This window comes from Gorilla gorilla, chromosome 2, assembly GCF_029281585.2.
Source record: "Gorilla gorilla gorilla isolate KB3781 chromosome 2, NHGRI_mGorGor1-v2.1_pri, whole genome shotgun sequence".
NCBI classification, from domain to species: Eukaryota; Metazoa; Chordata; class Mammalia; order Primates; family Hominidae; genus Gorilla; species Gorilla gorilla.
In genome coordinates, this window is record NC_086017.1 from 48,093,899 (window position 1) to 48,121,749 (window position 27,851).

Here is a 27,851-nt window from a genome sequence, read left to right on the forward strand (position 1 = left end):
TCTTAGATGGTTGTTTAAGGATGCCCTCAACTTTGTCTTTTTCTAAGAGATAAAATGCATGGGGACTTCCTTGATCTAAAGGAGGATCCAGGTAAAATGTCTGATACTAACATTGACCAGCTTTGGATGTTCAAGCAACAATGCAGGGTTTTAAAATTTCTGTAACATCTTTTGGTCTAAAATGGAATACTCAGACCAAGCAAATTTTGGCCTCTTTGAAACCTTCTGAGGCTTAGGAAGACATAAGCAATAACTGTAGTAGCTAAAGATTTATTAAAACTTCCTAGTAGAGATACCAGTAACTAAGTTGAATGAATTGATTTTATATTTAAAGAGTATCTTTTCATACTAGTAAGGTGAGGAAATTAACTTGTTGATGGGGTCATTACTTTGATTAAGTTATAATTTTCAGACTTAACAAGTGTCTGAAGCCAGCAGCTGCTTCACTGCTTTGTCAATATTATTTTGATATTCTGTAATGATTTTATGGTACAATTAAAGTTTTGCATTGCTTTTTAAATGTTCCATGCCACAGGCTATGAAGCCTGACAGGGGATTATTTTTTGGGAATAGATGATCTACATTTAAACTTTTTGCTTTGTTACAAAATTTGTACCAAATACCCTGTTTCCCATTATTTGATTTATTTACTTTTATTCTGAAAAATGTTTGGATTTTAATGGACAGCTTTCATCAAAATAAGTTGTTAAATGCCTTTTAAAATCCAGCTTCTTGGGCCCTACCTCAGTTCTCTTGAATGACTGTCTTATAGGGCCTGGGAATATGCATTTTTACTAGCTTGCCAAGTAATTCCTTCACACATTAAGGTTTGAGAACAGATTATCCCTATATACTATTTCTTACAAGTTGTGCGTGAGGACAAAATACTACATATGCGGTTATAACTTTCCCTCATTATTCCTACTTTAGGTATTAATTGGGTTATTCAGTGATAATCTACTTCTTCCTTTTGCTTAGCATATTTTCTCTTCACCTTTCTCTTAGCTGACCTGCATTCTTTATAATTTTGATATTTGAGGATGGAGGATTATAAACACCGTCATCGAGTTAGAGGCTACAAGAGGCTTAGAAAACCAAATGGATAAGAAGCAGGGGAGCTTACAGGACCAGTATCTCTCAGTGAAGGATGAAGGTCTTAGTGACGATTCCTCCACCCATAAGAATTATCTTGTTGGGAGGAGTTTGAAACTGAAGATAAATTGTTATGCCAAAGAAGAAGGGTTTCTTCTATAAACTTTGTTCAAAATGTCTGTTCTGGACATAGACTAGAGATGTGCATTGCTTTAATCTTCCCATTGATCATTGGATGATGTGAAATCAATACAAATCTAAAAGTTTGAAAAGGAGTTCCTGCTTCAAACTCTTTGTAGACTTAGTCACTTTTTATGTGCCCCAAGATATTTGATGCTGCATTTGTTTCATCTACCAGACTAGAAGTTCCCTTAAAGTTAGCAATCATGTCATGTATATCTTGCCATATTTGGTGGCACCCAGTCTTAGATCTCACATGTAATGTAATAGGGCTTAATTGTTAAGTGAATAAGTTGTGTTAATTTTTCATTTCCAGTAGGAATTGGTTTTCCTTTGCATTCCCTATTTTAGGTATTATGTTATAAAAGTGTTTACGATAATTTTAGGTATTACATTGTAAACAGTATTTATGATCAGTGTTAATATAATTGTTTTCTTACTAAGCAGTACTTATGTGGCCTGGATTTCCTGAACAGTGAAACATGTGGCCCCTTGGTATAATCACTTTGCTTTGGGGATTAATGTGTGGTTGATTAAGCAGAACAAACTTCTTCCTTAGGTCTCTCCCCTTCTGGATCACAAGCTTATGAATTCCAGCAATGGAGAGGGGAAAGAACCAGTGTAATAATGTGTTAGGAAAATCTGTCTGGAAGCTATCTGGAGAGTGAGTCTCTTTGGTTCACTCTTCAGAGAATAAACTGCCTATCTCTTATTGGAGGTGAAGAGTTAGTAGGCAAGCCTCCAGGGAGGAAGAGGAATCTGAGAATCTTACTCTGTCTTATCTGAACTTTCAACCAGTTTTTCTGTTTTCAACCCTTTCCTTCACTTCTTCCTCACTTGGTGTGGGGAAGTATGGTACTTGGTGTGTGTAGTTCTGAGCCTTTCTGGAGCTCTGGGTAGGGATCACTTTGTCCTAAATGGCATAGCTCCTCTGCAAGCACTGAAGTTCAGATTTCTCCACTGTGCTTAGTTACTTTTTCTTTTTCTGCTATCTTCCAGAATATTGTTGCCATCTCTCTTCTGTTATCTTTCCTGTTCTCTTTTTAAATTATGGGTTTATGCCTTTTTAATCAAGTTTACCAAGTTAGTGGATTTTAAGTAGGAGCTAAAATAAACTTGCGTTCAGTCCTTCATGTTTTTGAGAATTCCGTCTTCTTTCTATGTATTTGGAAGTATATTTTTTCTTGTTAAAGCGTGTGAAGTAAAAGCACCCAGGAGGGCAAGTTTTTAAGAGAACTGTGTAAGCAGTTGTTTTGATTTTAGTCTTGATCATTGAGGTCTTGTACAAAGAAATGGGTATTGAATCTTTTCTTTGCAGTCTATGTAATGTTCTTGACTTCTTGGCACAGTTGCTAGTATTGTTTTGTTTGGGTTCTGTGATTGTTATGGGCCATTATGTGGCCAGAAATCTTACAAATTTCCACCAAACTTTTTACTGATTATAATCTTCAGTTTTGGTAGTCAGCACTGTGCTTTTAATTACTATATAGGTGTCTTTTCCTCCTCTGCCTTCAGCCTTTAGTAGGAGCATTGTTTCTTATCCTGGGAAGTTTAGGATTGATAATACAGCTGGACTGTTACTTAAAAAGAACTGTTATTTTTATTCTTTTTGTATTTGTCTTTGCCTTAGCTCTTTTATTTCTATAATTTATTAACCTGAAAAATAATTTTAGTCCTAAGTTAGTTTGTGTATGTATGTGATCCTTACCCTCCAAGTATTTCGCTCCTGATTTGATTGGCATTTCAATTGTATTTTTATATCTTTAGTCATACAGCAGTGCATATTCTAATCTGATGTTAAAAGCCTACATTGGTTTGTGGTATATTATAATAGTACTGACGAGCCTGGTTTACCTAGGGATTATTTAGGGGCAGTTAAATATCCTCTACTACCTCACTAGACATCCAGAGGAGATGCTGGCATAACATACTATTTGAATATCAGCCAGCTACTTTTTGTTTTAGATTGGAATTGAAAATAAGTTATTAATTTTAAACTTCTGTATTTCCTCATATTTGCTGTTTTTTTTCATTTCTGCACAGTTAAGTTTATGAGAAGGTTCACATGTGTTTTGATTCTAAAATGGATCTGAATTATATTGAATGATTTAGAGATTTTTAGAAAATTATGTCTTCTGTTTTCAGGTTCTGTTCTGGATATTATTAAGCACATTGTGGCAAAAGGGGAACACAAAAGTGGAGTCCTAGATGAATCTACCATTGCTACGATACTCCGAGAAGTACTGGAAGGGCTGGAATATCTGCATAAAAATGGACAGATCCACAGGTATGTAAAAGACAATACTCTTGTGTTACATCATCTCATTAAGGCCATTCCCACTCTTTTACAGAATCATCTCTGAGTGTTATCATAGCTCTTTGTATAACTAGTTTTAGTACACTGTGGTTAGAGTCTTAATTATACAGCTAGTAAACATTAAACAAGTACTTGAGTAAAACCAGACAATATAAAAACAGGAAAAATTCATAATTTCGTACCAAGAGGCAACTACTTGATAACATTTTGGAATATCGCTTTCCATTTTCTTTTATATGGTTAAAAAATATCTAAAACAATACTGTATATGTAATTTTGTCTGTTGCTTTTTAAATTTTACATTATATTTTCAGTATTTCCCTAAATTATTAAAAGCTTTTTATAAAATAACATTTTTTAAATTATAGCCTTTTTTTCTTTTTATTTTTGAAACAGGGTCTCTTTTAGTCACCCAGGCTGGAGCAGCATGATCATAACTCACTGCAACCTCGAACTCCTGGGCTCAAGTGATCCTCCCACCTCAGCCTCCTCAGGCTAATTTTTAATTTTCATAAAGATGGGGTCTTGCTATGTTGCCCAGGCTGTTCTTGAACTCCTGGCCTCAAAGTGATCTTCCTGCCATGGCCTTCTAAAGTGCTGGGATTACAGGCATAAGCCACTGTGCCCAGCCCTTTTTTTCTTTTTTAATAAATAAGAGCATTTTAATATTTCATGATCCTATCTAAATAATCTGTCTTAGTAGTTAAGTGCCCTGTTTAGGTTTTGTGTATAGGTCCTGGCGTACTATTATGAGCTATGGTTCCAATGATAATTTGATTTTTAGAGCCCTTGCAGTGCTTTTCTAGTCTGATTTTTTTTCTCCTGGCACTGTGGGGACTCCCATTCAATCCTTGATCATGCCATCTATGGGAGTGGAGTGGATTTCCTTGGGCCGGTTGCTGCCAAGTGGAGAATACATGGTAGATGCTGGACTCAGGACTCACGGGTCTGTGAGCACTCTCCTAGTCCCATCATGTGGACTCCCACCTGGTGCCAGTGGGGCTTCCATTCAGTCCCTGTTGATATTGCCTGTGGGGATGGAAGGCTCTTCCCTTGGGCCACTCTTTGCTCCTGGGTGGGGAGTGGGGAAACTGGACCTGCATAGTCCTTTGCTGCTGGGTGGAGGGCTAAGAGATGCCAGCTGTGCCGACTGGTGCTGCTGGTGTGGGTGATGTGGGCCTACCGGCTGTACTGCATATGGGGGAGGGGATGAAGTCCCCCTGTCTGCTCTTTATTGGCACTGCTCGTTAGGCATGGTGGGCTCTCCTGCAACTCCAAGTATGGAGTCAGGGATGGGACCACCTATTAGATTTCTGCTGGGCTGCCCCTTTTCTGCTCCTTTAGGCAGAGAGAGAGCAGGCCTGGGGCTCTTTTTGATATATGTCTGTCAGTTGTTCTGGGTTTCAGGGCTCTGTAATGCCCAGTCTGAGTTATAGCAGATTAAAGGAAAGCTCAGGAAACTTGTTTTTAAACCTTTCCTATGATGTTGAAAAACTCAGGAAACATAATGCCATGTTGTCCTTCAAGTTCTGAGGCCCCTAGCCACTCTGCTTTCCTCTTTTCTCCTTTCAGAGTTCTTTTATGATTGTCTGTTGGATTATTTCTGGGAATTTTAGATACATTTAAAGGGGAGGAACAGGGAAGCGTAAACCTACACCATTTGGTTTGGGACCACAACTAGTCCCTGGATTTGGAATGGAGACAATTTTATTTAAATCTATTTTGTTCCTGAGTTCAGATTCTGAGTGTGTAGTGTGACATGTTGTTATGTGATACATGGAACCATTCTCCAAATATTTTATGTTTATATTGCTTTTAACATTGTGATGAACACTTTTCTCTGTGATTTTTATAATTTTAAAAAATCTAGCTTTCCATAAAACACATTTTGAAGAATCTTAAAAGATATTGCCAAATTGCTTTTCAGAAATGTAGTGATTTACGCATCTATTAGCAGTACATAAGAATGATAGATTCATTGGTCCCATGCTAGCCTTGCCTATTAAAGTTTTTAATTTACATGTTTCGATACATGAAGAATAGTATCAATTTTGACATCTTGGATTATTAGTGAGGTTGGACACAGATTTATATGAAGCCATTGGTATTTCCTGTTGTGATGCATCTGCTTGTGATTTTTGCCTATTTTTCTTTTATTTTGAAATGGGGTTGTGCTGTGTCGCCCAGGCTGGTCTTGAGCTCCTGGGCTCAAGCATTCCTCCCACCTCAGTCTCACAAGTAGCAGGGATTACAGGCATGTGCTGCTGAGCCCAGCTCAACTTTTGCCTATTTTTCTGCTGGTATCTTCCTGCCTTTTTTTATCCTGAGCTTTTTATATATTAAAAATTACTCTTTTGGCTTGGCATGGTGGCTCACGCCTATAATCCCAGCACTTTGAGAGGTGGGCGGATTGCTTGAGCCCAGGAGTTTAATACCAGCCTGGGCAACATAGTGAGACCTTGTCTCTACAAAAAAATTTTTAAAAATGATCCAGATACGGGCCGGGCATGGTGGCTCACGCCTGTAATCCCAGCACTTTGGGAGGCTGAGGCGGGTGGATCATGAGGTCAGAAGATTGAGACCATCCTGGCTAACACGGTGAAACCCTCTCTCTACTAAAAATACAAAAAATTAGCTGGGTGTGGTGGTGGGTGCCTATAGTCCTAGCTACTCAGGAGGCTGAGGCAGGAGAATGGTGTGAACCTGGGAGGCGGAGCTTGTAGTGAGCCGAGATTGCGCCACTGCACTCCAGCTTGGGCGACAGAGCGAGACTGTCTCAAAAAAAAAAAAATCCAGATATGGTGGTGCATGCCTGTGGTCTCAGCTACTCAGGAGGCTGAGGCAGGAGGATCAATTGAGCCCCAGAGGTTGAGGCTGCAGTGAGCTGTGATCATGCCATTACACTCCAGCCTGGGCAACAGAGCAAAACTCTGTGTCGAAAAGAAAAAAAATTACTCTTTCTCCATTTTTGTCTTTTAGTTTTGCTAAAGATGTGCAGTTTGGGACTTGGGCTCCAAACAGGCAACTTGTAGAACAAAGGGACAAGAGGGAGTCAGGTTATTAGAGCATGATTAAAATCTTGAAAACTGGATGAGGCTGATGGAAAATCAAGACAGGTCAGTGGATTAGTGATCTTTGAAGTTAGAGTAGTCATAGCAGAGTAGTTGAATAGTTATCTCGAAAGATAGGAGAGTGGGTGTCTGAATTAGTAATTTCATAATTGGGTCAGTTTTGGTGATAATAAGATAAAAAACTGAGGAAGTAGATGACCCAGGTAGAGTGGAGGACGGGGTCTTTAGAGATGGCATCAGTGAACTCAGGCAGGGATTGTCTCTGTGATTGTTAAAGTTTCTTGGGATAAGGCAAGATGACTTGGAAAGCAAGACTTAATGAACAACAAAGAGAGAGAGAAAGTATAATATTAAAGCTGGATGGCATGAGTTTGAAGGGAAATGACTTTTTTTTTCTTTTTAGAGACAGATTCTCTGTCACCCAGACTGGAGTGTAGTGGCATGATTGTAGCTCACTTGCAGCTCAAACTCCTGAGCTCAAGCAGTCCTCCTGCCCAAGCCTCTCCAGTAGCTGGGACTACAGGCATGTGCCACCATGCCTGGTTGTGGGCGAAAGATTACCTAGGTGCCGAGGCAAGAGACTGAAGGCACAAACTGTTTCAGTATAATAAAGAAAATAGAATAAGAATAGTCATAATACAAATTAGATATAGAGATGATCATGGACAATTATCAATCATTATTATAAACATTATTAATCATTAGCTTTTAATATTACTCTTTGTTGCATTACTAATATAACCTAGGAATAACCAGCAGGTATAGGGTCAGGTGCTGAAGGGACATTGTGAGAAGTGACCTAGAAGGCAAGAGGTGAGCCCTCTGTCACACCCGCATAAGGGCCACTTGAGGGCTCCTTGGTAAGCGGTAATGTCAGTGTCTGGGAAGACACCCATTACTTAGCAGACCACGAAAGGGAGTCTCCTTTCCTTGGAGGAGTCAGGGAACACTCTTTTCCACCAGCTTCTTGTGGAAGGCTGGATATTATCCAGGCCTGCCCACAGTCATCTGGAGGCCTAAACCCCTCCCCGTGGTGCTGTGCTTCAGTGGTCAGGCTCCTTGTCCACTTCCGTGTTCCTCCCGTACTCCTGGTTCCTCTTTGAAGTTCGTAGTAGATAGCGGTAGAAGGAATAGTGAAAGTCTTGAAGTCTTTGATCTTTCTTATAAGTGCATAGAAGAAAACGCTGACGTATGCTACTGTCTCTCTCTGCTTTGGCTACCTAAAAGGGAAGGGCCCCCTGTCCTATGATCACGGGACTTGCTTCACCTTATCACTTAGAAGATTCACCCTCCTTACCCTGCCCCCCTTGTCTTGTATGCAATAAATATCAGCGCGCCCAGCCGTTCCGGGCCACTACTGGTCTCCGTGTCTTGATGGTAGTGGTCCCCCGGGCCCAGCTGTTTTCTCTTTATCTCTTTGTCTTGTGTCTTTATTTATTACAGTCTCTCTTCTCCGCACACAGGGAGAACACCCGCTAAGCCCCATAGGGCTGGACCCTATACCTGGTTAATTTTTAAAAAATTTTTTTGTAGAGATTGGGTCTTCTTATGTTGCCCAGACTAGTCTTGGACTCTTATAGACTCATAGTGGTACCACCTTGTTGGTCTTGGATAAGATCCTGGGGAATTCTCTGATTACCAGGCAGAGACTCTTTTTCTCTTTCCGTACTTTCTCCTGAGCAAATGGAGTCTCTCTGTCTCTGGGCGGAGCTGTCTGGAGCTGGGGGTGGGATGACACAAGCACCCCTGTGGCTACCACCACTGGGACTGTCCTGGATCAGATTTGAAAACATCACAGCACTGAGTCTTCCCCAGGGCCCATGGTAATCACTACCCAGCTATTGCCTGTGTTGTTCAAGGTCCTAGGGCTCTGCAATCAGCGATGGCAAAGCCAGCCAGGCCTGTGTTCCTCCTTTCATGGCAGTCATTTTACCCCACCCTGGGTGGGTGCAGAGATGCCATCAGAGAGCCAGGGCCTGGAGTCGGAAACCTTAGGAATCTACCTGGTCCTCTAGTCTACTGCAGCTAAGCTGGCATCCAAACCACAAGACAGAGTCCTTCCCACTCTTCCCCCCCCTTTCCACAAGTAGAGGAGTCTCTCCCCATGGCCACCACTGTCCCAAGCTCGTGGCAGGTACTGCCTGGCTACCCCCAGTGTTCAGTTGGGGCCCAAGGGCTCTTCAGTCAGCTTGGGGTGAATGCTGCCAGTCCTAGGACTCTCCCTTCAGGGCAGCTGGCTGTCCTCTGGCCCAGGGCACATCCAGAAATGCCATCCAAGAGCCAAGGCCTGGAATTGGGGACCCCAAGCGCCTGCTTGGTGCTCTACCCAACTGTGGTCCAGCTGGTAACTAAACTGCAAGACAAAGTCCCCTTTACTTTTTCCTCTTCTCAAACAGAAGGAGTCCCTCCCTGTAGCCACCATAGCTTGGAATGTGCTGGGTCACACCTGAAGCCAGCACGTCTCTGAGTCTCACCTAAGGTCCACAGCAAGTACAGCTTGGCTGCCACTGCCAATTATACAGGGACCAAAGGCTCCTTAGTTAGCAGATGATGAATCCTACCAGAACTAGGTTCTTTTCTTTAAGGCAATGAGTTCCCTTCTGGCCCAGGGTGTGTCTAGAAATGTCATCTAGGAGCTAGACTCCGCCTGGTACCCTGTTCCACTGTGGCTGAGCTGATATTCAAGTTGCAAAACAAAGTCCTCTACTCTTCCCTCTCCTCTCTTCAAGCAGAAGAAAGGAATCTCTCCCAGAGCTGCAAGCTGTGCTGCCTGGGGTGGGGGGAAGGGGTGGCACAAGCAGTCCCTTGGCTGCCCCATTGGTGTCTCACTGGGTTGTGTGCTCTGCAAGTCCACTGGCTCCAAGTCCAGTACAGCACCAGAACTTGCCCAGGAATTGCATTCTTTGTAGCCTTGACTGCCTTGCAAATTTATTTAGGACCCCAGAGCCCTTTAGCCTGCAGAGGCACGGCTTGACAGAACTCAGGTTGTGACTGCTGAGATGGGCAATTCCCCCTGGCTAGAGCTGGTCTAAGTGCTTCCTCCATGGGTGCTGGCTGCGTTCTGCCTGGTGTTGCATTCTGCTGTGGCAGAGCAGCACTGAGTTCCAATGCAAGCACAGATTTTCTCTCTGTGCCCTGCAGCTACTGCCGGGGGATGGGGAAGGGGTGGCATTGACAATTCAAGACTGTCTTTCCTATCACCATTAGTGTCATTAGTGTCTCTAACAGTGATGGGAAGTTGAAATCAGGTACTGTGATCACTCAACTGAGTTTTGGTTCTTATGAAGGTGCTTTTTCATGTAGGTAGTTGTTCAGTTTGGTGTTTCTGTGGGGAAGATGATCAGTGGAGGGTTCTCTTTGGCTATCTTCCGTTGGATCTTTCTGTGGGTTTAGAAATGAACATTTTCTAAGTTCAGTTTCTGTTTTCCAGTTTGCCTGGGTTTCATTTTTGGTTAGGCCCTTTTGTCTCCTATGCTCATGTGCACATCCTCAGGGTTGGCCAGGAGTGTGTGAATAGCAGGGGCCTCTTTGTCTCCACTGTGTACCTTTGGCCAAGAATATGTTCGTCTCTATCTAGACTGCTACAACAGGCTAGTAGAGCCACTGATGACCTTCTCCTGCTGGTCCGCCTTCAGAATGTCACTTTAGTTGACAGTGTCACTGGGTGTAGGTGTTGCCTACCATGTCCAATCAAAGGAGCCTCTTTTAACTGTGGCAGAGAAGCTGCCAGTCATCGTGGTCTGTCTGCCTTAGAACCTCCATGCTGACTGAGCTGGGGCCAGGAAGTGATAGGGCTAGTCCCAGAGCAGAACACCATAGAGTCTCAGTGTTCTTACCTGAAGTGCAGCTGTTTTTCAAGCATAAAATGTTTCTCAGGTTGATTTCCAGAGCACTGAAATGGTTGTTTTGTCATATTTGTCCAGCTTTAAGATTGCTTTTTAAGGGGGAAGATTTATCTATTTCTTCACTCAGCTGTAGCTGGAAGACCCCACTCTTCATGTGCATTTGGTTGCCTTGAGATTATCATAAGAAATAAATACATTTTTGTTCTATCTAAAGAAATTCCTAAAGTAAATCTCTAAAGAAAAAAAGTTATTATATTTTGTATTCTTAAAATTAATTTTGAAACAAGAAACTTTATATATTGTCACATGCATGGGTAATATATTGCTATTATTAATCTTACTTTGCTGGTGAAAAAAAGAGGCTTTATTAGGGGATTTGCTCAAGCTTATTACAATGGGTCTAGAGTTTTTCAGTGGCTTATAAGCTAACTTTGAGGGCAATTCTGAATGAGAATTCCCAGGACATTTTTAACAATGACATTATGTCAAGGTAATGCTTTTGAAATGGCAGCATTTTAGGCCACTTTTAAAAAGGATGTTACTCACTTAGTTAAGTGAGAATTGATACATTATGCAAAGTAGATGTTATACTCATACAAAATAAAGCAGAAACTGAATTTCTTTGTGCCTGAAATTGATATGAATCCACTTATTGCATTCTTAAAAAAAAAAAAAAAAGAGACAATGACCCTAAATGTATACTTCAGTGTATGTTTTGGGTTAATTTTGCTATTCGCTATAGAAACTCTAGATATGTAAAGGTTTAGGAAAAAGAAGATACTTTCATCGGTGTTCTGAAGTAAAAACTTTGACTTGAAAAAATAGGTATATGGATATGCTAAGTAAAGGAGGACAACACAATATATTTAAAATTAATCTCAGTGGCAGACTAAAATTCTATTATTGAGTTAGCGACTAAAAAAATGTAACTGATATTAAGTCGATGGATACTCAGCTTCATTGATTAATTAGCACAGTCTTTCTTAGCAGGCTTTAGAAGCAGACTGCCTAGATTCAGATCCCAGCTCTGTCACTAATTGGGTGACCTCTGGCAAGTTATTTAATCTCTCTTTTGCCTTATTTTCTCATGTATAACATAGGGATGAGATAGTATCTATCTCATAAAGTAGTTGTGAAGATTAAATGAGGTAATATTTGCAATGCACTTAGAATAGTATTTAGCACACAAGAATCAGTGAACGGTCATTGTCATTATTTTGCACACCAGAGGCTGACAAACCTTTTCTGTAAAGGGCCAGATAGCAAATATTTTAGACTTTGTGGGTGAGATGTTCTCTGTCACCACTACTTTGTTTTTCTTGTATGAAAGCAGCTATAGACAATCTGTAGCTGAATAGGCATGGTTGCATCTTTTACAGAAACAGGCAATGGACTGGATTCAGTTTGTGGGCTGTAGTTTGCCAACCTCTGATTTACAGGGCTGTAGAAGATAATTTTGTTTTTCTTTCACATAATAGTCTGGGCATAAATGACATCAGTCCAGTATGATGACTCCATGGAGTCAGGGACTTAGGCTCTGATTTTATTGCTGTACCAGCTCTAAGTTCTTGCTTCATGGCCCAAGTTGATTTCCACCACATCCACATTTCAGCAGAAGGAAGGAAGGAAAGGGGAAATAGAGGTTATGCCATTTCCTATTAGCAGTGGTTCTCAGGACATTTAGCAATACCTGGAGCCATTTTTGGTTGTCACAACAGGGGCTGGAGTTGGGGAGTGGAATGTGCTACTGACATGTAATGGGTGGAGGCCAGGGATGCTGCTAAATTTATCCTATCATGTCCAGGAAGCCCCTTACAACAGAATTACCCAGCCCAAATATCAGTAGTGCTGGGACAAGAACACCTATGTTAAGGGAACAACTAGGAAGTTGTAGAAACCACTTTTGTTCGCATCACAGTGGCTAGAACTTTAGTCACATGGTTATATCTAGCCTGCATGGAAGGCTGTGAAATGTTGCCTTTCTTCGGGATGGTCATGTCCCCAGTAAAAATTTCTTGCTTGCTTTCTTTGCTTTCTTCTCCTTCCCTCCCCACCCCTCTCCTTCCTCCCTCCCCCCTCTCCCCTCCCCTCCCCTCCCCTCCCCTCCCCTCCCTCCCTCCCTCCCTCCCTCCCTCCCTTCCTTCCTTCCTTCCTTCCTTCCTTCCTTCCTTCCTTCCTTTCTTCCTTCCTTCCATCCAGACATTGAGGGCCAATTAGTAGTCTGTGGCACTTTTTTCCCAGAAGATTATTTGATGAACATGGAATCAGAACTGAGGTAATTAATTGAATTATGTTAATTGCTAATATCAAGGTATGCATACATACAATACAGAGGACTAGAATTTTCTGTTTTTCAGTACATTTTTTCTACTTAACAGTGCCGGAAAAATATTCACAAATGTTTCCTCTTTGGCCGTACCCCATTTTTAGCGATTTGTTAACATGTTAACCAGGTATAGGAACAATTGATTAGGTACAGTTTTAGATGGAAATTCTTACTGTTTTAAGAGTACAGATGCTTCTCGACTTAGGATGGGTTTATTGGGACACAACTCCATTGCAAGTAGAAAATATCATTAAGTCAAAACTGAACGATCATAAACTGGGGACCCTCGGTGTTTCCAAGATTCCTTAGAGTTCGTACATTATTCCTTAGAGTCAGTTGTTCTCATTCATCCTCATAAAAAGAAGTTTCTTTTTCTTTGTAAGACTGAAGCAGGTTAGAAAATTTAGGCAACTAGAAATACTCATTTTTTCCTAGAGTGGAATGGTTCTGTAGATGACTGATTTTTACCTCTCATATATGGAGTTTTAAAAAATGCTGATATTCTAGGCCGGGCGCAGTGGCTCACGCCTGTAATCCCAGCACTTTGGGAGGTTGAGGCGGGTGGATCATGAGGTCAGGAGATCGAGACCATCCTGGCTAACATGGTGAAACCCTGTCTCTACTAAAAATACAAAAAGTTAGCCGGGTGTGGTGGCACGCACCTGTAGTCCCAGCTACTCGGGAGGCTAAGGCAGGAGAATGGCCTGAACGTGGGAGGCGGAGGTTGCAGTGAGCTGAGATTGCGTCACTGCACTCCAGCCTGGGCGACAGAGCAAGACTCCATCTCAAAAAAAAAAAATAAAAATAAAAAAATGCTGTTATTCTAAGAGTAACCCAGTTAAGGAGCGTGTGAGAGAGAGAGAGTGTGTGTGTGTGTGTGTGCGCATGTGCATGTTTGGTGGGGTATGGTACCTTGCTTTTTTCTCCATGTTGTGATTACTCATTGAAACCTCAGCTTTACAATTTCTAGTAGTCTGATTTTTTTTTGTTTTGTTAGTTACTTTTCTGGGTCTTTGCTTTCCTATTTGCTCAAGGATTAGGGTTAAATAGTTGATTTTTAAGATTACATCTTTTTGTGTCTTTCTTTTTCAGCCTTATTTGGTTATTGATTGATTGATTGACAGGGGCTCACTCTGTCACTCAGGCTGGAGTGCAGCAGCATGAACATGGCTCACTGCAGCCTTGACCTCTTGGGCTCAATAATTCTCCTGCCTCAGACTCCCAAATAGCTGGCCCACAGGTGCTCACTACTATGCCTGGCTATTTTTTATTTTTATTTTTATAGAGACAGGGTCCTACACTTTGGCATTGGGACCTTTTTAAAAGTTCCCCCAGGTAATTCTAATGTTGCCTAGGCTGGTCTCGAACTCCTGGGTTCAAGCAATCCTTCCGCCTCGGCCTTCCAAAGTGCTGGGATTACAGGCATGAGCTGCCACGTCCGGCCTCTTCTTTGGTTTCAATTGAGCATTTCATATCATTCCATTTCCTTTCCTCTCTTAGGATATCAATTATACTTTTTTTTTTTTTTTTTTTATACGGAGTCTCGCTCTGTCGCCCAGGCTGGAGTGCAGTGGTGCAATCTCGGCTCACTGTAAGTTCTGCCTCCCGGTTTCATGCGTCAGCCTCCCGAGTAGCTGGGACTACAGGCGCCCGCCACTACGCCTGGCTAATTTTTTGTATTTTTGGTAGAGACGGGGTTTCACCCGTTAGCCAGGATGGTCTCAATCTCCTGACCTCGTGATCCACCCGCCTCAGGCTCCCAAAGTGCTGGGATTACAGGCGTGAGCCACCGTGCCCCGGCCAAGAAGTTCTTTTAACATTTCTTGCAAGGCAGGTCTGCTCACTGCAAAGTCCCTCAGTTTTTATTTGTCTGAGAGAAGTACTTCTTTACTTTTGAAGGATAATTTTGCTGGATACAGGATTCTAGGTTGGTTTTTTTTTTCCTCTTGACACTTTAAACAGTTCACTCCACTCTGCTTGATTGCATGGTTTCTGAGATGTGGGATGTTAATTCATACCTTTGTTCCTCTATAGGTAAGGTGTTCTTTTTCCTCTGACTTCTATCAATATTTTTGTCTCCCTCACCCAGCTCAGTCTTTTTAGTGAGCCTGTGCTCCTGGGCTATCAACTGCACAAGTGCTTCTCAGTTCCCCCCCAAGGTGAGACAGGAAGGCTTGATGGGACTGAGACTGGGTATTTCCCTTCCCGTAGATGGGTTAGGTTCTGGTAAAACCAAGGTGGTTAAGCTCTGATAAAATAGTTTCCCTTGAGGGTAGGTTTTTGTTAAGGAGAATAGAATGCTTAGGGCATATTTCAAATTGGTTACTTTTTTCTTCCTCCTGTGGAAAATTAGGGGAATTTTCTCCTGTCTATACCCCAAGAATCTCATGGGGCTGTAGGAGGTAAAGCTCATGCAGCTCATCCAAGTGTATGAGTCTCCCTTAGACTGGGTCCGCTTGGGGTTTTTAACTCTCAAGCTGTTCCACACTGAGCCTCCAGACATTTGTCAACTACAATTTAAGTTTTTATACCCCAGTACTGACTCCAGCAATAGTCTTCTGCTGCTGGGCATCTGCTCCATTAAACTGTAATTCTATCTTCCTGTCTACATTTTTGGAGGCAGGAGTTTGCCCTGTGACCTCAGTCTCTGATGGATCTAAGAAGAGTTGTTGATTTTCAGACTTTTTTCCTGTTGTGAAGACAGAAGTGACAAGCTCATTACATATTGAACTGGATAAGATTAAATCTTAAAATTCTTTTACCTTCTGATGTCCAAAGCTTTTCCTGTATAGATGATCTCTTGATGTCCTGCTTATTAACAAGATAGTGGCCCTGATTTGCACTATTATTACATCTCTGCCAGCAGGGGTAGTTGATAGATGCAACAAAATTCAAAGGCCTGCTTGCCAAATAAACTTTCATGGGGCTATTTGGGCAGATTCACAATGTTTAGTCCCTTTGACACTTGAGGGAAAACTGCTGTCTCTTTGACCCTCTGCTACCCTCACCACACCACCAAAAAGGAGGCCTAGCACTATTTGGACTCGTTGGGCATTAGACAGTATGTACCTCACTTGGGCATTCTGTCTGGTCCTTCATATCAGCTAACCTGCAGATCAGCATCCTTTGAGCGGGACTCTAAGTATCAGGTTGCATTGGAACCTGTCCAGCTCTCTGTGGCACGGTCCCAGGAACCCCTATAACCCTAATGACTCCTTTGAACACTGTGATAGATGTTATAGGTACATACAGGTTCAGGATTGTTATTTTCCTGGTGAATTATTCCTTTTGTTCCTATAAAATGACTTTTTTACTCCTATAAAGTGACCTTTTTACTCCTATAAAATGACCTTTTTACTCCTAGAAATGTTTTTGTTTTAAAGATAGATCTTATTTGTTGTAAAGACAATTAGGTCTTAAATGTTTTATAAAGATAATTAAGATCTTATTTTAATATAGCTATCGTGTCTAACCTTTGGTAAGCATATCTTTCATTGTGGCCTAGTCTTTCAAGGGTCTTGGTTTTATTTAGGGAGTTTTAGTTTTAGCTCCTAACCTTATATTGGCCCAGTGCCATGTTTTCTATTACCTGTGGATTTGAAAACCTGAGCCCCCTAGCCATTTGGCCAGTTTCCCTCTTCTGTCTCCCAGGTCTTCTTACCTACTGCTCTGCCTCTTTTTTTTTTTAATTGATCATTCTTGGGTGTTTCTCGCAGAGGGGGATTTGGCAGGGTCATAGGACAATAGTGGAGGGAAGGTCAGCAGATAAACAAGTGAACAAAGGTCTCTGGTTTTCCTAGGCAGAGGACCCTGCGGCCTTCCGCAGTGTTTGTGTCCCTGGGTACTTGAGATTAGGGAGTGGTGATGACTCTTAACGAGCATGCTGCCTTCAAGCATCTGTTTAACAAAGCACATCTTGCACCGCCCTTAATCCATTTAACCCTGAGTGGACACAGCACATGTTTCAGAGAGCACAGGGTTGGGGGTAAGGTCACAGATCAACAGGATCCCAAGGCAGAAGAATTTTTCTTAGTACAAAACAAAATGAAAAGTCTCCCATGTCTACTTCTTTCTACACAGACACGGCAACTATCCGATTTCTCAATCTTTTCCTCACCTTTCCCCCCTTTCTATTCCACAAAACCACCATTGTCATCATGGCCCATTCTCAATGAGCTGTTGGGTACACCTCCCAGACGGGGTGGTGGCCGGGCAGAGGGGCTCCTCACTTCCCAGTAGGGGCGGCCGGGCAGAGGCGCCCCTCACCTCCCGGACGGGGTGGCTGGCCGGGCGGGGGGCTGACCCCCCCCCACCTCCCTCCTGGATGGGGCGGCTGGCCTGGTGGGGTATGACCCCCACCTCCCTCCCGGACGGGGTGGCTGCCGGGCGGAGACGCTCCTCACTTTCCAGATGGGGCGGCTGCCGGGCGGAGGGGCTCCTCACTTCTCAGACGGGGCGGCTGCCGGGCGGAGGGGCTCCTCACTTCTCAGACGGGGCGGCTGCCGGGCGGAGGGGCTCCTCACTTCTCAGACGGGGCGGCTGCCGGGCGGAGGGGCTCCTCACTTCTCAGACGGGGCGGTTGCCAGGCGGAGAGTCTCCTCACTTCTCAGACGGGGTGGCTGGGCAGAGAAGCTCCTCACCTCCCAGACGGGGTCGCGGCCGGGCAGAGGCGCTCCTCACATCCCAGACGGGGTGGCGGGGCAGAGGCGCTCCCCACATCTCAGACGATGGGCGACCGGGCAGAGACGCTCCTCACTTCCTAGATGGGATGGCGGCCGGGCAGAGACTCTCCTCACTTTCCAGACTGGGCAGCCAGGCAGAGGGGCTCCTCGTGTCCCAGACGATGGGCGGCCAGGCAGAGACGCTCCTCACTTCCCAGACGGGGTGGCGGCCGGGCAGAGGCTGCACTCTCGGCACTTTGGGAGGCCAAGGCAGGCGGCTGGAAGGTGGAGGTTGTAGCGAGCCGAGATCACGCCACTGCACTCCAGCCGGGGCACCATTGAACACTGAGTGAATGAGACTCCGTCTGCAATCCCGGCACCTCGGGAGGCCGAGGCTGGCGGGTCACTCGCGGTTAGGAGCTGGAGATGGGCCCAGCCAACACAGCGAAACCCCGTCTCCACCAAAAAAATACGAAAACCAGTCAGGCGTGGCGGCGCGCGCCTGCAATCGCAGGCACTCGGCAGGCTGAGGCAGGAGAATCAGGCAGGGAGGTTGCAGTGAGCCGAAATGGCAGCAGTACAGTCCAGCTTCGGCTCGGCATCAGAGGGAGACCATGGAAAGAGAGGGAGACAGAGACGGAGGGGGAGGGGGAGGGGGAGGGGGCTCTTAAGTGTCTCTTTCATTTCTGAACCTTGAGAATTTTTTCCTTACTTTGCATCTAGCTGTGTGGTATTTTCCCCCTAATTTATCCAGCATCTCTTTGTGTTTGTAGCAAGGGAAGGGTGTGTTTTGGGTCAAGGGCCTGTATAGTAGCGATGAAAGTTTGTTTTCCAATGCAGCGTTTGCCATTTAGCTGGAATGGGAATTCTCTGACACTAAATCGTAGACTTTCAGCCTGGGCTGCATATTGGAATATGGGAAGCTTTAAGAAGTATTGATACCTGGGTCCACTGCCAGAAATTTATTTAATTGGTTTGGAATGAGGCCTTGGCATTGGGACTTTTAAAAGTTCCGTAGGTAATTCTAATGTGCAGCCAAGTCTGAGACTATTACTTAGCGGTAACCAGCTCTGTAATACATTGAGACCTAGGCTTAGGAGAAAGTTGTTTTATTGGGAAGCAGAGACAGATATTTTTAGGATGTCTTGCTACTTCTCATATCTTCAAAGTCCATTTGTGATTTCAGGTGGATTTGTATGTCAGCCTAGTGGATTAGGTAAAGTAATTTTCCTCTGTCTCTACTGTGTTTCCTCTTTGACTTCTAGGATTTAGAGGTTTTGATTAGGATGAATGGGTCTCTAAATCAGACTTTTCTCTCTGTATCTACCCAAATATTTTTCCCATTAGAGAGGCTGGCTGTAACAGAAATATTGGATATTTTGTCAGTTTAAGATAATTAAATGTAGTGTATTTACAGCTTTGGTTTTGATTCATTGCTTTTCTTGACCTTTTTCAAGTTTTCCGTAAATTGTGCCTATTGATGAGTAATAAAAATGTTATGGGCAGAAACTTGTGTTCTGTATTAATGAAAAGTCAAGCGTGTCTGTGATATTCCTTTTAATTTTAGAAGGAATGTGTAACTTTGGGGCAACAGTGACATGTGAGAAATGACATTAAGCAGTAAAAAACAAAACTCTTCTTGCTACTTAAGAGTGGATAGAGGATTTAGCTTTTGGAGCTGCTGACTTGCTTGATATTCTTTGTGGCAGAGTAAAAAAGTTCTTTAACTGGGGACTGTATTGATTTCCAGATATTTAGTTACAAATCTTTTCCTTGAAAGGTTAATTGTCCTGTTTGAGGGCAGACTGTGGTGTTTTTTATTGTCCAGTGAATTGTGCTATTCTGCTTTTACTCCTGGAAGCTATTCTACAGATTGTACTTTTGGTTTCAAAAGGGAAACATGGATTGATTATCTGGGGCATTGATCAGGAAAAGTAGTCACTCAAAGTGCAGGCTCTGCTGAGAATGGATTATTGTCTCTTCACTTATGAAATACTAAAACTTATAAAACAGGATTTGAGTGAGTAATATGTATATATGGCTTTAAAAATTCAAACAGCACAAAATGGTGTATGGTACAAAATAAGTCTTCTCAGCATCACTGATGTTAAATTATTTGATAGTATGTGTCTTTCCTGTGATGTGATGAAATGGCACCTTACTTTTATGGTTTTCCTTACAAAATCCCCTGACACCAATCTAACCATGAAAAAAACATTGTATACATTCCAGTAGAGTGGCATTCTACAAAATGCTTGACCATTATTCCTCAAAACTGTCAAGATTCTCAAAAACAAAGAAAATGTGAAAAACTGTCACAACCAAAAGGAGCCTAAGGAGACATGGCAGCTGAGTATGGTATAATATGGTATCCTGGGCAGGATCCTGGGACTGAAAAAGGACATTAGGTGAAAAGTAAAGAAATCTGAATAAACTGTGGACTTTATCTAATCATGATATGTGAATACTGGTTCATTTATTGTAGCAAAAGTACTGAACTAATATAAGATGTTAATAATAGGGGAAACTAAGTGTGAGGTGTGTAGGAACTCCTGTGCACTAACTTCTCAACTTTTATGTAAATCTGAAACTGTCCTAAAACATAAACTATTAAGTCTTCTTCTTTTTATGAATCTACAATACCCTGGTCCAAAGGGAATCAGTTGTTGCCATTTTCTTGTGACTCCTTTGAGAGATATTTTATGTCAATATAAGCATAATGTATGTCTCTGTGTCATGTTTTTCTTTTAAAAAAAATACAAATGGCCACATACTATATTTAGCATTCATTTTTCACTTAATAATGTATTTGGAGATAGTTCCATGTCAACATGTATGTTCATTAGTATTCAAAGTATTTTATGGTTTAGATATACCACAGCTCTTAACTGGTCTCCTTTTGATGGATAATTAGATTGTTCCCATTTTTGACTGTAACATATTAGTTTATAACCCTGACGTTTGGAACAGAGTTAGGAGGTGCAGAGTAGGGATTGGGGAAGCAGGGAGGGAACAGTGTTTGGTTGGCATTTTTTCTTTCTTATTTTATACACTACTTTTTTTTTTTTTTCCCAGGAAGAGGATTTGAGGCAGGTCATCTCCTCAAAGGTTATGTAATAGTTGTTAAAAATTTAAATAGTTATTTAAATCTATTTGAAGAATATCTCCTCCTATTTGCAGAATGCTTCCTATATGCTAATAATAATGCTAATTAAGTACAGGTGACTATAGTAGTATATTAAGATACAGGCCCAGATCTAGCTCATGGTGAAATAAGGAAGGGAGACAGACCTAGAAATATGATCATATAATACTCCTTGCTAACATTATAGTACAGCCTTCTGCAAAAACACAGAGAAGGGAGTGACTAAACTATACTTTTCTTCCCTCATTGGGTTTTAGGTGAGCTCAGAAAAGGGAGTTGGAAGTTAGTGGTTGACTCAGTTGGATGATCTTTGTCACAAAGGAAAGAGAATGTCCTCTATTCTCTCCTGTTTGTAGTGACTAGAATCTGAGACTAGATTCATGGAGTAAAGCAGGCTGGCCTGCACTCTACTAAGTCAGCCTCTGGGAGAACTACCTATAAATTGCTTGGGATTATAAGCAGTACAAAATACTCAGTAACATGATTTCCTTATGTTTCAGTGTATACTCAGGAAAGGCATTGTATACTGTAGTATGATGCTGCTTCTGCACACAGTTGTGAAACTCTTGTTCATTGTTTGCCAAGGAATGGTTATATCTAAACATGGAGGAAAAAGGGGACAGGGATAGGATGAAGTGCTGTGCTTTTCACTGGCTCCTTTTCATGACAAATAAGACGTTCTTCCATGAGCAGGCCTTGCTTTTCTTTCTTGTGTAGCTTCAAGGGCTGCCTTTCTTTTGCTTATTTGATTATATTTACTTTTAATTACAAAATGACTGTATTCCCACAAGTTATTCAGACACTGTTCCCTAGACTTCAATTCCATTAATCTCCACAAAAATCGCATTTGGCAAGGGAAAGGGGTGTGTTTGTGCAACATTAATGGTGTCATATGAAATGCACTGGTCTCTTATTTGATTTGTTCATTTAATAATGTATGTTAGCATTTCATGTCACAACATGTTGATTGACATTATTTCATGGATGTAATAGAAATAATTTAACCTTTCTACTGTTGATGGCTGTTACTAGTTTTTGTTTTTTATTACAAACAATGCTGCAGTAGAACCCCCTTGTACTTTCCCTGTAAATTGTGAGAGTTCCTCTAGGTTATCAAGAAATGGTTTTGCTACTCTTAGGATTTGGGGATTTTAAATTTTGCCAAAAACTTGTTTTTGCTAAAAAAAAAAACTAAGTTGTAGATTTGAATGGATAGTATAATATTGTTTACATTGGGAGAAAAGCCCAGATATGTCATCGGTATATAGTCTATTAACCAGACTGATAATAGTTGAAAACTTTGGAGAGAGTACTTAGACTTGAGAATGATGGTCAAAGGGATTTTGGCTTTTTTAGTTGTGTTTAGGTTTTTAAAACAAGAATGTTTTTCTATATTACTTGTTATAAATAGTTAAAACTATAGAGATGCCTGAGTAATTTCCATCTTTTTGTTACAGGCAAAGAATGTTCCCTGTTTTCAGTTGCATACTGATGATTTTAAAAATTTGATAATTCATTGGGGTATAGAAAAAATATATTTCAAAATGTAGAATTAGGTGAGGGTCACATTCTTTGGCCACTTTTATCCTGATCAAGAATATTTGATCGCTTGTGTTTTCTAGATATTATAGTAAGAACCTTTCTAGCTTTCTTTTTAATGTTTGGGTTTCTAGTACCAGTGACTACAATTTTACTATTAGTCTTAATATCCTTTAATATAAAATAGGACATTTAAATATTGCTAGTATTACATGAATATAGTAAGCAATTGCTTAAATTATGTTACTCCAAAGAATAGATGTTTTTTGATACATAACTTTTTTTTTTTTTTAAGAGATGTGAAAGCTGGAAACATTCTTCTTGGAGAAGATGGCTCAGTACAGATCGCAGGTAATGATTAGTATTTCTTTTTATTTGATTTAATGGTCAGTAGAACCACATTACTTATCTTTTATGTTTCCTTAATCAGCATTCTCTCCTGTTCCCTGGACCATCTCTATTCAAGCATCCTCTGTTGGCACATCATAGGATGCCACCGACTCTCAAGATATCTTCTCATACTCATCCTTCATTTCTGCTCTTAGACATTTTTTTCTGACCATTACTTGTTTCCTTCCAGCTATCCACTCCTTACTTCCATTAGGGTCTTCTGCTATGGGTTCTCATAGCATTCTGTACTTTCCTTTAAAGGAAAAGTAGTTGAGGATCTTCATTGTGTTTTAAGAATAAGTACGTTATATAGAGGCTATACAGAGCTTCTTCTGTCCTGGGGGAAATGGAGTATTTGTCAATTAGGAAAAAGTGCCTGAGAAGTAGAAGTGCACTTTTGGCAGTTTCAGAGCTGAAGGGATAAGAGTTGCAGTCCAGGGCCTACCAAAAGTGGCTATCCTGATGAAACACCCCCTCCTCCAGGCTGAGACTCCAGAACGACTGTACCCAGGGATTGTCTAGCAAGCAGATCATCTGAGAAAACCTCAGCTTGGTCCCAGACTGCTAGAACAGTCAGGTGTTTGGCAGGAGGAAGATAATCACCCAAATCTTAAATTATTTCTTCATCTTTAAGAAGATAATTTAGGCGAACATCTTCATGTCCGTGAGGTAAGGAAATATTTTAACCAAGTCACATAAAGCTCTAATATAAAGGGAAAGATTGATACATTTGACTCCTTTAAAATGAGCAACCTCTACTCATCAAAAGAGGAACAAATGGTTTATTACTATTAACAGAGTAAAAAGGTAAACCACAGAGTAGAGAAGATATTTGCAGCATGAATAATTGTTAAAGGGCTCAAGTGTAAAGCGTATAAAAAACTCACTGAGAGAAAAAAAAACTCTAAAAAAGTGGGCAGAAAACTGGCATAGGCACTTCCCAAATGAAGACATCCAAATATAAATGTAGTAAAAGATGTTCAAGCTTACACTAGTAATTTGTTAAATGCAAAGTAAAATCACATTGTGATAACACGTTAAATTGATTGGCCTGGCAAAAACATCTTGACAGTACTAATTGTTGGTGTGGATGTAAAGCAAGGAAAAAAATCTCATTTCTGATGATGGGAATATAAATTGGTACAACCATTTCATTACAGTTGAAGATATGCATACTGTTAGACTTTTGCTCCTAGGTGTATAGCCCAGAGAAACTCGTCCGTATCTGTGCCACAGTGTTCATAATCATTACAAGTTTGAAATAATCCCAATGCCCTTTGTTAGTAGAATGGATAAATAAATTGTGGTGAATTATATACTGGAATACCGGGTTTTTGTTTGTTTGTTTGTTTGTTTGTTTTGAGACAGTCTCGCTCTGTTGCCCAGGCTGGAGTGCAGTGGTGCATTCTTGGCTCACTGCAACCTCTGCCTTCCAGGTTCAAAAGATTCTTGTGCCTCAGCCTTAGTTGGGATTACAGGCGTGCACCACTCCACCCGACTAATTTTTGTATTTGTAGTAGAGACAGTGTTTCTCCATGTTGGCCAGGCTGGTCCTGAACTGTACCCACTAAAAAATAATTCCTCATTCCACCTCTCACCCTAGCCGTGGGTGACCACCATTCTCCTTTCGGTCTCCATGAATTTAACTACTTTAAGTACCTAAGTGAACTCATACAATATTTGTCCTTTTGTGATTGACTTTATTTCATTTTGTATAATGTCTTTAAGGTTCATGTTGTAGTGTCAGAATTTCATTACTTTTTAAAGCTGAATAATAATTCCATTGTATTTACTTGCTGCATTTTGTTTATCCATTCATTCATCAATGGGCATTTGAATTGCTTCCACCTTTTGGTCATTATGAATAATGCTGCTGTGAACATGAGTGTCCAAATATCTGTCTGAGTTTCTTGCTTTCATTTCTTTTGGGTATATCCTCATAAGTAGAATTGCTGGATCGTATAGTTATTCTGTGTTTAAGTTTTTGAGGAATTGCTGTATTATTTTTCATAGCAGCTGTACCATTTTACATTCCCACCAAGAGTGCACAAGAATCCAATTTCTCCACATTCCCACCAAGAGTGCACAAGAATCCAATTTCTCCACATCCTCACCAACGCTTGTTAGTTTCTGGGTTTTTTGTTTTTTCAGGTGGTAGCCATTCTAAGGGATGTAAGGTGTTATCTATCTCATTGTGGTTTTGATTTGTATTTCCCTATTGATTAGTGATGGTGAACATCTTTTCATGTGCTTATTGGCCATTTGTATATCTTTGGAGAAATGACTCCTTAATTCCTTTGCCCATTTTTAAATTGGAGTGTTTGTTGTTGTTGTTTAATTGTAGGAGTTCTTTACATATTTTGGATGCCAATCCCTTATCAGATGTATGATTTGCAAAATATTTTCTCCCAGTCTGTGGGTTGCCTTTCACTCTGTTGATAGTGACCTTTGATGCACAAAAGTTTTAAAATTTTGATTATCTACTTTTTCTTTTGTTGCCTGAAATTTGGTATTATATCTCAGAAATCATTGCTAACGACAGTGTCATGAAGCTTTTCTCCTATGTTTTAAGAGTTTTTATAGTTTAGGGGCTTCTAATTTTTTCATACCTTATTATAGATAACACTTATTATAATGTATTATAATTGCCTGATTCCACTTTCTGTATTAGAAGTTGCACAAAGAGGGGGGACCTTGTCTTCCTTGATCATTACTTTTGATCCTGTCACATAATAGGCACCAAAGTCCATCTTGAACTTTAATTGAAATTTTGTTAACGAAGGAACTAAATTATTTTTTTCACATCTAAGTTACTCTTTCTCTTTAGTTGGCAATTTAAAACGAAAGGCAAATGGCATTTTTGCTCTTTGGTTTCTGTTTTTAACTTTATGGTTGGATTGATTATGTTTCCTTAGCATTGTAGTTGTGCAGGTTATTTAACAAGAATATTTTGGTAAAGGGGATATTATCACTTACATTCCTTAGCTAAATGTTTTAACTAGTCTTCAGGGTTCACTTGGAAACAAGCAGAGGTATACCAGCTGAAGATACAAAAATTCTGGATCATTATTAAGTTCTGGGTTTAAAATTCTGAATATTTTAAAGCTACTTGAAGGTTTTTAGTAGGTTTTAAAAAGTAAAAACTCTTCATAATTGAACCTAAAAAATATGTTGTATATACATAAGTTGTTTGAGTCTTTATCATATTTAAGTATTTTAAGGCACGACTTTGTCTCTCTGGTTAGTGATAAGAATACCTAGTACTTATTGAGTGTTTAGTATTAAAATATATTACAGGGACTGTTCTAAGTATATTATTAAGTCATTTAATACTTAACAACAACCTTGTTAAGTAAGTACTGTTACTGCCTCCTTTTTACAGATGAAGAAATTGTAGCACAAAGATTGAAAATACCTGCCCAAGTTCAGCTGACTGGTGGCAGAGCTGAATGCACTAAATGTACTTTTTCCCCTTCATATGCACTTCACATTGTTTACTTTGTTATTGTTGTTACAAATGGAACATTTTAAAGTTTTTAGATATTTGCCGGTTTAGGAGTATTGAAAACTGTTAAGATGATGATGATGATGATGATGATGATTTTAGAGAAAGCGTCTTGCTCTGTCACCCAGGCCAGAGTGCAGTGGTGCAAATGTAGTTCACTGCAGCCTCAAACTCGTAGGCTCAAGCAGTCCTCCTACCTCAGCCTCCCAAGTAGCTAGGGCTACAGGTGCCTGCCACAATGCCCAGCTAATTTTCTATTTTTTGTAGAGATGGGGTCTCACTGTGTTGCCCAGGCTGGTCTTGATCTCTTGGCCTCAAGTGGTCCTTCTGCCTTAGCTTCCCAAAGTGTTGGGATTACGGAAATGAGCCACTGTGCCCAGCCAAGATTATTGTGTGTTTTTTTTTTATAATTCTAAGTGCATTCAGAAAAGATTATTGTTTTTAAAACTGTACTATATAGACTTGCTATTTTTAAACTGTACTGTATAGACAAGCAATTATTTCAAATAATTGTTTGAAAATGGCAGAATTCATAGACTTCTGAATCTGGAATTTTAAAGTTTGCCATGCTAAAATTAGCCTTCTCACAATCGGGTTTTCTGTAATTTATTGTATTTTCAAATTTATTTCTATTTTCATAATTTCTATTTTATTCTGTTTTCAATTTGAAAATAGAATAAATTATGGACAAATACAGACTCATTTAACATAATGCAGAGTATTCTGGAATGGACACAGAAGGGGAGTCAGAAAAGGTGTATAAAAGTTGGATAAGGTGTGTAAGAGCCTCACTATATTAGTTAAAGTTCTTTTGGTTGTATTGGAAATTATCACTGGCTGACTTAACAAAGCAGAAATTTTTGAAATACACTAGGAAATACACAGAATAAAACAAATCTAGCCTCAGAATGGGCAGGAACCCAGTTGTGCTGGTGACCTTCAGGATGCTGTTAGCATGGCTCAGCTCCAGTGACCCTTAATTTCTTTGTCTTTCCATTCAAGCTTCACATTTCTAGGAGACTAATATAGGCCTACCTTGGATTAAGGTGTCTAACCCTGGCTCAAATCAGGTATGCCCAGGGGTCAAGGTGAGGGAGTACAGATACACAACCAGGGCTATTTACAGAAAAGGGGGGATCATGGTGAGGCAGGCAGTCCTCCTCATCAGTGACTGGTACTTTGGCTTCAGTATTGTGGGGTAAAATCTTTGTAGAGAAAATCCTGAGGCTTAGAGAGGTGAACTAAGTTTACCAATGTCATACATCTACCAAGAGGTGAAGTTAGGATATGTATTTAGAATTACGAACTCTGATTTATTTGGGGCTGAGTTCTTGAGAGCTCTTTGAATGCTAAGCTAAAAAGGTTGGATTTCATTCTGTAGGAGTTTCTGAACTGAAAGGGCCATGTCAAAGTGATAATTTAAAAATGAATGGATGAATGAATCTGATAGTGGTATGTAGAGTGGATTAAAGCACGGGGGAAAATCTGAGAAGATGATGATATGTGGGGGTGGAGAGGAATGGAGTGAGGCACCTGCTAAGCTATGTCTTTTTTGTTTTTTTTTGTTTTGTAAAGATGAGGTCTCCCTATGTTGCTTAGGCTGTTCTTGAACTCCTGAGCTCAGGTGAGCCTCCTGCCTTGGCCTCCCAGAGTGTTGGGATTATAGGTGTGAGCCACTGTTCCTAGTCTAAGCTATGTCTTAATTTAGTCAAGAAGTTCAGCAAAAAGATAAGAAACTATCATGCTTTTTATTTATATATAGGATGGTCACTACATTGTA

The 27,851-nt window shown here is 40.8% G+C and overlaps 1 protein-coding gene across 1 annotated transcript in view; it reads left to right on the forward strand.

Moving 5' to 3' along the window:
• The window catches only part of OXSR1 (oxidative stress responsive kinase 1), a 91,947-nt gene that overhangs the window by 30,077 nt on the left and 34,019 nt on the right, over positions 1-27,851 (forward strand). The window contains exons 4-5 of the mRNA XM_004033859.5: positions 3,418-3,559; positions 22,472-22,527. Of these exons, the coding sequence (XP_004033907.2) occupies positions 3,418-3,559; positions 22,472-22,527 (198 nt within the window). The remainder of the gene's footprint in view (positions 1-3,417; positions 3,560-22,471; positions 22,528-27,851) is intronic.